Raw genomic sequence first — 12,055 nt, 5'->3', positions numbered from 1 at the left:
AATCTCAACTACAAACCCATGCTCTTTTCCCACACGTGAAGCCCAATTTAATAATTTATCACGCTCTTAAAAAACCTAAAAAAATCAAAAAAAATTATTCAATAACAAAGCACAAGGCTTCACAAAACACATGCATCTGTCATGAAATAATTAGAAAAGCTAGGATAACTAGGTTGCGACTACATTTCAGTGTCTTTAGCACCAACATTTTGATCATTATCATTCTCCATACCATTATCATTAGGCTTGACTCCATATAAAAGGTCAAGTTGGTAAAAGAATTGGCTTCCATATTTCCTCATCCATTTGGCATTGTAACATCATCAGATATAAATGTATGCCAATCCATTGACCTACAAAAGCAATATAAAAAAACTAGTTATTTCTATAAAAAAAAGTGTCTACTACATAATTTGCAGCCTAAACGGAATCAAGATTTCATTGTTTACCAAGTTCTGTTACACAATGAAATTGTGATTCTGTTGTGTAGTAATTTGTCTAATAGAACGAAATTTCGATGTATAGTAATTTGTCTAACACAATGAAATCACAATTTTTTGTGTTATACAAATTATTACACAATGAAATCACGATTCTATTGTGTTACATGAGGGATGAACTTGTAACATGATGGATTCATAATTCTATTGTGTAAGCCAAAATCCGAAGAAAAAAAATAAAATGATGATTTTGTTGTGTTTACAAAAACAAAAAAGAAAAGAACTTTAGCAGCGAGTGAAAAATGGAAAGAAAGGGAAAGAGAAAAGAGGAAGAGGAAAATGAATGAATGAAGAATGGGAAGGGAAAGAGTGAGTATTTTGGGACGGATGGGGAAGACTGAGGGTGAGGAATGGTAGTTTGGTAACAACTCTTGGTTAGTAGGGACCAATAATACTCCCTTTAATGTTTTACTTAGGCAATGCTTTGGGCTACAAATTTAAACATTATTTTTAGGCACTAACTATATCCACTTCCCTTTATTGCTTATCCACTCCCCTTTCTGAGTGAATAGATGAGTGTACTTTTTGGAAAAGAAATTAAAAATGAGAATGAATAAGTAAAGAAGGGGAATAGATATAGCAACTGCCTATTTTTACATACATTTTCAATGAAATCACTTAGGCTCTGGCTGCCCAAATAAGGCACTTTAGAAAAATGGTTTTTTACGACGGTTATTAAGTGTTTTTAACGACGGTTGTAAACCATCATTGTATATAACATCGTTGAAACGAAATTATTTTTTATGACGGTTATTATAATAACCGTCTTTGAAAGTTAGAACAATTCAAAGATGGTTATTATCGAATAACCGTCTTTAAATGAAGTGTCTGGTTCTACATTCAAAGACGATTATTATCTAATAACCGTCTTTGAATGCTCTGTCTGCTTTGACATTCAAAGACGATTATTATCTAATAACCGTCTTTGAATGCAGTGTCTGATTCGACATTCAAAGACGGTTATTAGATAATAATCGTCTTTGAATGTAGTGTCTGGTTCGAACTTCAAAGTCGATTATTACATAATAACCGTCTTTGATTGTTATATCTGGTTCGATATTCAAAGACGGCTATTATGTAATAACCGTCTTTGAATGCAGTGTCTGATTTGACATTTAACGATGGTTATTACATAATAACCGTCTTTAATTGTTACATCTGGTTCGACATTCAAAGATGGTTATTACATAATAACCGTCTTTGATTGTTACATCTGGTTCGACATTTAAAGACAGTTATTATGTAATAACCGTCTTTGAATGCAGTGTCTGGTTCGACATTCAAAGACGGTTATTACATAACAACCGTCTTTGAATGTTACATCTGGTTTGACATTCAAAGACAATTATTATGCAATAACCGTCTTTGAATGCAATGTCTGGTTCAACATTTAAATACAGTTTTTAGATAATTTTGAATTCCCCACATAATCACTAAAATAATCTTCCAATATGTGCTATGACCCATATTTACAGAGATCCTCAAATCCCATGTAATAAGTTTTGAGAAAAAGCAAAAGAAAGTTACGATGCATGCTCACGTAATAAGACTGCACTGACAAATATTGTGGAGGGTAATAAACATGATAAGAGATGCTCTCGCAAATAAAGAGTTGTTGTAACAAAACATTTAACAAAACACATAAGTTACAGGCAAACAAGCTAATTAATCGAATAGTTGCATCAAATATACACAGTTAATTAGAACTTAGAAGTTCTCGGGCACTAACCATAAGGAACTGGAAAACGTTTCAACAGGTAGTATTCTATAACAGACATACATAAGGAGAAGGTCATGGAAAAGGTGGTTGTGGCGTAGAAACCTGCACACAAGACATTCAATCCTGTGAATAATTTCAAACAGAAAACTAATAAGGGACGATTATTACGTGAGAGTCAGACAGGTTCAAATCAAAAAGGATTAATATTAAATCACAAAAATCATGAAACATTTTTAACTATTTGTTATGTTGACTTCGATGGAAGACTCCACGTTCTAAATTGATCTCATTTTATAGAGGTGTGGTATCTATAATTAGGAGGAGAATTATCGATTTTGCATGCCTATGAGAAATTAAGTAGTTACTTCGTCGGTACATTGGCAAAATTAAATTAAATCGAGAATAAGGTACATTGAATTTCCTGCAAAAGTTGGGTGATATGTTGTCAAATTAATTCCTTTGTCATGATTAACAAAATTAGATAAAAGAATTTGAATCGATCTATGCAAAGTCGTATCAAAGGAGAGTTTAATTACCTATCACAAATTCTTGGTCAATGGTTATAGACGTAAGAGTTTAGAAGAGAACAAGGAGGAAAAGTAAATTAATGATAGGATTTTAAGAATCAACTGGTAAGGTGAAGTAGTAGATGGGTGGAGAGAAGCGGCAAAAGTTGCAATATGCCCATGGGAAAGAAGTTGCAATATGCCCATGAGCAGCTTATCACGTTAACAGGACCACCAATTTCATTTTTGGAGGGTTATTTGTGAGTTTGTATGGTAATAGTAATTCGTACAGGGGAAGGTTATATATATTTTATAGTTTTTTGGGAACCACGAGCAGGTATATATGGAAGGTGCAAGGATGATGTATATGTAAGGACCAATTAATGAAGTCCGTGGTGCATTTAAATCAATCTTACATAATCATTTATACAAAGACAGTGACCATCATGTAATCAAAGGATCACATGAAATACTATGATATGATCATGAAGAAGAGAGAGAGAGAGAGAGAGAGAGATTCATTGACAATTGACATCAACAAAGACTATATATATGTTGAGAGGAAGAGTTTTCTTAATTGGACAAAATTAGACATATATACAATGAGGTTGACACTAGTTTAATTTTGTAATACATTTGGAATCATAGTTTACTAGTTGAGTCATTCATCATATATTCATATTGGAAATTAATTTAACCTAGCTAATTAATGTTTATATAAAAATTTTCATTAATTTTATTTTATATCGGGTCCATACTTATGATGAGTATATTTTTTTACTGCAAAATGACGAGTAGGAGTAGATGATATAGTAGTAATTAAGTTATAGACTTTAATCCTCTAAAAACAAAGTTATAGGCTTTAATGGTATGCAACCATAAGTCTTTATTTCTACCAGTTTTTTTCCCCTTCAACTTTGGGCCTGTTTATGCCACGTAAAAAAACTTTCTAGGTTTTATACAAACATTATTTTTTGTGTTTTTTTGTAAAAGCTTTATACATACATTACTCATTGTTTTATTTTTTACTCAAATTAAATTTAATGTATGATACCATCTTTTGCATTTTTAGTGATATATACTACATTTTCTTATTAAAAAAAATGATACTACATTTTTAGAAGAACTCATTACCATTTTAGTGAATAGAACTGATTTTTGTTTTAGTCCATTTCAAGTATACAATTAAAAAGATGCTAGTGTATGTGACTTTGAGATTTGATATCGAAATTAACCCCTTGAATTGAAAGGAGCTCGCTTGTAAGTTGTAATGGGGCCAAATTATCCTATAAATGGGGTCTTTTTAGAAACTATTTCCCAGAATGGGTTGTTTCTAAAGATTTTCCATCATGGGTCTTTGTTTTGCACGTGAAACCAGCCATCCATGCATGCATATCGCCTGCATGCATGGCGATTTAGCACCCCTTTGTCGCCACTATGCCTGGCGATTTGTCTTTGGCATGCAAATGACGCAGGCTTTGTGCAGAGGGTGCAAGCTAGGGGGTCACGGGCTATGCTGGTGTCACAACCAGGGATGGCGATTTGTGTGGAGCCTAAATCGCCACTTGTATTGGCGATATGTGGTTGCTGTGCTTTTAAATAGCAAATTCGTGGGATGCTTTGTGCCTTAAAAAAATGGCTGAACCTGTGTCAATGCTTTTGGTGTTTGTAAAGAATTTGTCAGTCTTCTAAGTGTTTTTAAATTTCTCTCCAGTAATTTCTCTATTATGTTGTATTAATTTATTTATTAATTTATGTAGTATCGTTTTTATTTATTTGAAGTATGTTTGATGTGCCTTTAAATAGAAAATTCATGTGGTGCTTTATCCTTCATGGTTTGTGCCTCTAGAGAAAATTGTTGAGTCTGTGAATGCATTGTGTTCGTGGGTCTAAAAATTTTTGAGGCTGTGAATGGTTTTGTGTTGGTGTCTCTAAAAATTTTTGAGTGTTGTAAGTGTTTTTAAATTTCTGTCAATCATTAATTTCTCTATCATTTTTATTTATTAATTTATGTGGGATTGTTTTTATTTATTTGAAATAATTATTTTGAGTCTGGGATATGCTTTCTTGTATGCTTCATGGTTTGTGCCTCTAAAAAAAATTGTTGAGTATGTGAATGCTTTTATGTTGGTACCTCTATAAATATTTGTAAGTCTTCTATATGTTTCTAAAGTTTGTCTTAATGACTAATTTCTGTTTTCTTGCATCATTTTTATTTATTAATTTATGTAGGATCGGTTTTATTTAGTTGAAATATTTATTTTGAGTCCGGAATAAATTTGAAGTTTCAACAAACATCATTTTTATTTATTAATTTGTATGGCATTGTTTTAATTTATTTTAAGTAATTATTTTTAGTCTGAAATAAAATTTGAGTTTCGAGTATTTTTTGTAATTAAATATTTTTATTTTGAATTTATTAACTTTAGCGTTAATTATTTATAATAGGAAGTTAGTAATGAATTGTTCTACCTTTAAAATGTATACTTTGGAAGGTTTCGTTCGGCCTTTAAAATTTTTGAATAACTAACTTAATATATATATATATATATATATATATATATATATATTTGAGTTTTTATATTTGAATAACAAAATATATTCTAGAAATACTCAAATTTAAATATACACTCCAAATAAATTAAAATATATGCAATCACAATTTCAAATAAATAACAATATATATATATATATATATATATATATATATATATATATTATAAATACTAAAATTTAAATATACAATCCATATAAATTAAAATATATGCAAACACAATTTTAAATAATTAACAAAATATATATATATATATATATATATATATATATATTTGAATAACAAAATATTTTATATAAATACTACAATTTAAATATAAACTCCAAATAAATTAAAATATATACAAACACAAATTCAAATAAATAACAAAATATATATATTTGAATAACAAAATATTTTATATAAATACTAAAATTTAAATATACATTCCAAATAAATTAAAATATATGCAAAAAAAGTTAAAATATATATATATATATATTTGAATAACAAAATATATTATGCAAATAACAACATTTAAAATTTTTTTCCAAATAATTTAAAATACATACATAAATTTAAATTAATAACAGAAAATATTTTTCAATTAACAACAATGAAATTAATTAAAATATATTCTACAAACAAATGTAAATACAAAAAAAATTATTTGCAAACAAAATAATAACTAACGTATCATATATTTAAATAATAATGTAAGATAACTAAACAAAGTAATATAAAATACCAACTAAAACTATAACATAGCATATGTATAACACAAATAACCGCCAAAAATCTAAATCAAATACTAATAATATACCAACTAAAACTAACGTAGTATATATATATATATATATAACACAAATATTAACATACAAATCTAAAAAACCTAAACAAAATAATATTAACAATTCAACTTAAACTAAGTAGCATATATACTTAAAAAACATAAACTAAATAGTCCTAACATACCAACTATAAGGTAACATATATATAATCCAAATAATATTAATATTTGAAGTATGAAAGTTAAAAAATAACTTACCAGGAAAGGAGGAAAGCAAGAAGAAAGGAGTTAAAAAACCACCAAAAGGGAAGGACTAAGCAAGAAAGGCGACGGACGAAGCAAGGAAGGCAGAAGGGGAGCAAAGGTTTTCTCTGATCGTGCATGTCCAAGGTTCTTTATAGAGCTGCAAACCAACTTGTCAGGAGGAGTGACGATATGCCCTGTGAAAAGCAAATCGCCAGCATGACTTAAGGGGGTACTATAATGCTCTGGTGCCAACTCTTGAATAGAATTACCTGTAACAAGTTCAGTGCCCAATAAAATGTTGGACAAGTAGTCGTATAGTTTTCCTGTCAATAGGAGATTATTGGTCTCGAGTTAGATAAAGTGCATGGTATAAACTATTCTTTGGTACTAGTAGATAGGAAAGAGCAAACAAACCTTGCCAATCTGTAGTGCAGGGAATGAAACCCAAACAAATACAAGAAGGCCAAACTCCTTCCAATATACATTTTCAATAATAGCCACCTGCAAAATACACATTAGTTAGATATGAAAGTCACCTCACATCCATAAGAACTCACTAACTTTTTATTTAGATAATCTACATATGACTGCACATGCTAAATTTATAGTTATCAAATTTTTAAATAAAAATTAGATTTTATTTTTATGTATTATTGAAAAATCATCATAAATATAATTTTTAAAATTGTTATCATATATACAAATCAATAACCTTTCTAACCAGACTGTATATAATAATCATTAAATGAGAGTAAAAAATGTTTACAAGTATATTTAAATTATATTCTAAAAAAATATCCACTGGGAAGAGGTTTGTATTCCACTTCAGCCCTAGAACGTACACCAAAAGGAAAGTTGCATGTACGCTGACATCAGAAAGAAATTGATCTGGTAAAACTTTAATATGATTTGGTCCGAACTCACCGTTTGATACAGGATGTTTACCAGCTTCCTGAATTGAAACAACATGTGTTCATACAATTAGCCATAAATTCCAGATTAAATATATACAAAAACACAGATAATTAAACTATTAATCAGAAAACCTTCGTAAATTGATCTTTTATGATCAATAAATCCAAAGACACAAAGTTATTAACAAAATATTACTTTCTTCTAGTTAAATTCTATTAAATTCTGTTGTTTATTATGGTAACATGTCAGTTAAAAATATGCAGTGAAAATATAAATGATTAGTTAAAGGAGACCTTTTTTTATTATGGTTTCCTTTTTCCATGTTTCAATCCCCTTAAACAATGATTTTGTTGATGTGCCTGCAAGACAATAAAATACGTTAGAGGGGTAGCATAAAGAAAAATGACTAATTGAAATCACAGTTAAAATAATTGTTGCCTAAGAAGAGAACAATAAGCAATATAGTCACAATCCAATATGAAAATACAACGTTGAAGACCACTCCAATGGTGATGCCAAGCATGAGCATTGGTTGAATGAGAAGTGCCAAATCATAGTCAATGATGGGCATATTCAATGTAGGATGTCTTAGCTTAAGGTTGTAGTAAACAGTTGACACGACATATATGACCAATAAACAAAGCATGCATTTACAATTTCGTAGAATTTTTATCAAGGTGAATATTCTATGGCAAAAATCATATAATCATTAAGTAATTATAAGGTCAATCTAGTATACAAACTCCTCCACATACCAAGATGCGATATTCTTAACTAAAATTGCATTAGAGACATGATGAAAGACCCACCTTCTTCCCAATGGCAGGAGAGTTGTCAGCAAACCATGTATCCTGCCTCTCAGATTGGCAGTGACCAAAACATGAATTTATGAACAACCCATTCTGACGTGATCTCATTGCCAAGGTACATCTTTTCTCTGTACATCTTTTTTCTGTTATTTTTTTTTAATTGGTCCACTGTGTGGTGCTAATAGTTTGCAAGTTCGTTTTATTTCTATTTTCTAGCCACACGATGAGAACAAAATGATGGTGAGCTTTACTATCATTAACTTTCACAAAATCCCCCAATATAAGATGCAGTAAGTTAATTAACAAATGAAATCTTTATCATAACAAAAAGTTTATTTCATTCTTATTATAAAAATAGCAGCTATTATCAACACATATACATCTTTGTTTCACCTCTAAGTTCAATGGGACATCTTTATCATAACAAAAAGTTTATTTCATTCTTATTATAAAAATAACAACTATTATCAACAAATATACATCTTTGTTTCACCTCTAAGTCCAATGGGACATCTTTAGAATAAGTCCAACACGGATATAAAAAAAATAGGGAGGTGACTGGTGCAGTGGTGCCTTAATTGCATGGGTTATTTTGTGGTAATGATTCAATGTCGGACAATGCGTGGTGTTGTGTTGGTATGCACAGTGGTGTGAAGTGTAAGCTTAGTTCCAATGTAAAATTAAGTGCCTGAAGTGTCATCAACATCATGCCTCAGTTTTTTATATGTTAAAATTGTGATTGTGTACACCTAACTGGTAACCAAAAAATAGATGTATCTACAGCTAACATTACAAAAAACATGTTACTATTATCAAAACTGAATGAAGAAAGTTGGAAGTCGGCAAAGTTCATTAAGACATGTTACAATTCAAAGTTTCAAAAACAAAATAAGCAAGATAAAAAAATAAGAGTTAAGCAGAGGTATTTGTATATTCTCCTATTATCAAATCAAATCTATATACTGCAACGAATGCTATTGCAGATACTACATTAATATTGTAAGCTAACTATTTTTCTTTTAGTTTTTTTTATTTCATCTTCTTGTCAGCCTCCACAGAATTAAACACCGTTTCAATTTTCAATAACTCCAACACATCAAAATCTACCTTATCTTCAGCATCCCCAGCAAAAGAGGCACCATCACAATAACGAATTTTCACTCTGTTCCAGTTGAAAAAATCTGCAACCATAAGGAAACAACATGAGGAAATACGAGCTGGGGATGGAGAAAGCATAAATAAAATAGTTCAGGTAATTAAATTGAATGAAAACCTGGATTATCTTCAACATTATTGCTTAATATTCCAGTAAAAGGTATTTGTTTTTCCATGAATGTTGATGACCCACGCTGTGTTTTCTTGCGATAAACACATGATCTAACGTCATTACACCACCCACCTCCCTGCCACAGGATTTACACTTAAATACCAACATAATTTTTTATAGCACAAAAGGGAAGTAGCTTCATCAACACTTGGAAACATCCATACATGACATGTTCTGATCCCAAATAATTTATCTGAGTATTTTCAATCATTATCTTTTCACACACAATAAAAGTCAATTCCAACATTACTTACACTAGAAATGCTTAGTCATTAATCTTGACACAATTAAACTTGCATGGTATATTATTTCGGTATACAAATCTAAATCTATTAAGAAGATATAAAAATAAGCACGTGCTACAGATCAATTTGAAAGATCATATTCATGTGATACCTCTAAATTAACGATCCAGCTGTTTGCTCCTGATCCATATCCCCGATGCAAATGATAAGCAAGCAATGTTCCATCCAAGCAAACTGCGACAATGAAAGAAAAGAAATATATTTAGCTAACTTAAAGGGCTACAAATTGTTATCTATCACCCAAAAATAAGGCTCTATATATGCTTTCTTTAGTTGATAAAAGTGGTGGAAAACTACTAGACAGGACGCCAATGACAGATTCACTTAGAAGATTACTGCACAGGTTCAAACCGTAACTCCATAAGCAATTCTGCCATGTTGCAGCTACTCAACCAGCCCCTAGGTGTTAAGGGATCTCCCAGAGAAGGTTGTCCACCAAGCGAGAAAGTGACATCACGGATTCAAACCCACACTGATGGAAAAGGTGGGAATTTGTACCAGATCCTTAACAACTAATATCAGCCAGCATAGGCTCTGTAAATGCTTTAGTTTCTGAGTACATGCCTTCATATTTTTAGTCATTTTTTAAAAATTAATTGACATGCAACAATACTTTCAAGCAATTTCTAATTACATGAACTACTTTCTAAATAGCAATGGATCTTACTAAAACAAAAATCAGAACAACTAATCAAATCTGCTTCACAAACTCTCATTCATGAGATGAAAAAACAAAGAGGGTGAAGTTATACTGTACCTGCTCCTTTGCCAGCAGCACTTTGAATAACTGTGAGTCCAACCATGACAGATGTTCTCCCAAGGAGGGATGAATGTACCTGTTCTTGAGACTCCAATAAAGAGAACTCGGTTTCATTGAAGTGGTGATATTCATATGCAGAAAAGGAATCAACCCAGAAGCTGAAAACAAGTGTTGCAACAATGCAAAGCCATAAGAGGTTCCCCATTCTCATTCTGGCTGCTCAACATCCACATCCACATCCAAATTGAAACTCAACAATCGCTAAACATAAAAATAAAAAAAGCAAAGAACTTACTTAGTTTTTTTTCTTACCTTTGCCTTAAAGAAAAACAAAACCATATGAATTCAACACGAAAGGGACCAGCCTGTCATATGTCTTGATAATGGCATTGCCGCTGAAGAATAATATTCTTACTTTCATGTGGATTCCTCATAGTAGAAGAAGTGATTCCATTTTTCATTGTGTTTAAGCTGTGAACTTCTAAAAGAACTCCACGCTTTGATCCTTCGTGTTCTCTCATTTCATGACATTCAAAAACCTCATATTGTTTGATAACCTGTGTTTTAGGCACTTCTATAGTCTTGATTAAATGACTGATGTGAACATCAGGTGCACACCTCATCCATGATCTTTATTATATAAAAATCTGCACGGTTATTTGAATCATAGTGTGATAATATTCTTTGTCTTGAATCATAGTGTGATAATATCTTTTTTTATTCATAAGAATTGAACTCAGGTACCAAAGAGTTCTCTTTATAAGTGGTTTACGAAGAGCAATAACAAATAAATAACACCATGAATTTTTAATATGAAATATTCCTCAACTTGAGAAGGAAAAATTGCAGTAGCTCCTAATTCAAATAAAAGCCTCAACAATATACTGATCATTACATTCAATCAAAAAATTTCTCACAACTTGCATCCGCTAAAACAAAACACAATCAATTAGATAGTTTAATTATAATTTATAAAGCAAGTGATATGTGCAAAGCAAATTTTATTTCTCAATCACAGAATTGTGGTGGCCCTAATACACTTGTAATCTTTTGACAAGGGGAAAGATTTTGTTGTCGGCGTTACCTGAGCAAATATTTATAATGGAAATGTATTTTAATCAAACATGCTACCTGCAGATTTTCATGCCTATATATATCACCAACTGCCACACTTTGTTTTATCAAATTTGTTATATTTTCCTTCTGATGCTCAAGAAATTCGTTCACAGCCTTTGAACTTGATAGAGTCGCCAGCTGCTGCTCATTTAGTTTCATTTTTGCCTGAGAGAGAGCAGAGTTTTTATTTTTTTAATTTTTTTTTGCATTAAATCACGAATAAATGTAAAAATGTTGGAATATATGTTGCCTGATTGGCCTGAAAATGATGCAACTTGCAACCAATACTTGTATTTCTAATAGGTTGCCTCCATAAAGCTACCTTCCTTGTTCCTCAAACAAGGATTGAGGTATATCAACTTGTACAATCTGAAAATGACAAGATGCACAGATCTTTTGTGATAAAATATAAAATTTATATAATCCAATGTTTTGTTGCAGCATAAAATTCATTAAAAGAATTATTGGTAGGAATGGGCCAAAGAGAGGGAATCCAAATTAAAAGGTAACTTGTTTCATAAATGTCAG

The 12,055-nt window shown here is 30.8% G+C and overlaps 1 protein-coding gene across 1 annotated transcript; it reads right to left on the bottom strand.

Moving 5' to 3' along the window:
- Positions 1–9,048: 9,048 nt before the first annotated feature.
- On the bottom strand, positions 9,049–10,616 carry LOC121173959 (pectin acetylesterase 10). Its single transcript, XM_041011820.1, has 4 exons — positions 10,409–10,616; positions 9,743–9,825; positions 9,293–9,422; positions 9,049–9,200 (listed from the first exon to the last, which is right to left on the bottom strand). The coding sequence occupies exons 1-4, from the start codon at positions 10,614–10,616 to the stop codon at positions 9,049–9,051; spliced, it is 573 nt and encodes a 190-aa protein (XP_040867754.1).
- Positions 10,617–12,055: the final 1,439 nt, after the last annotated feature.

This window comes from Glycine max, chromosome 18 (genome assembly GCF_000004515.6).
Source record: "Glycine max cultivar Williams 82 chromosome 18, Glycine_max_v4.0, whole genome shotgun sequence".
Classification (NCBI taxonomy): domain Eukaryota; kingdom Viridiplantae; phylum Streptophyta; class Magnoliopsida; order Fabales; family Fabaceae; genus Glycine; species Glycine max.
The sequence above is the reverse complement of the archived record's forward strand: the minus strand, read 5'-3'. Positions and strand labels throughout refer to the sequence as shown.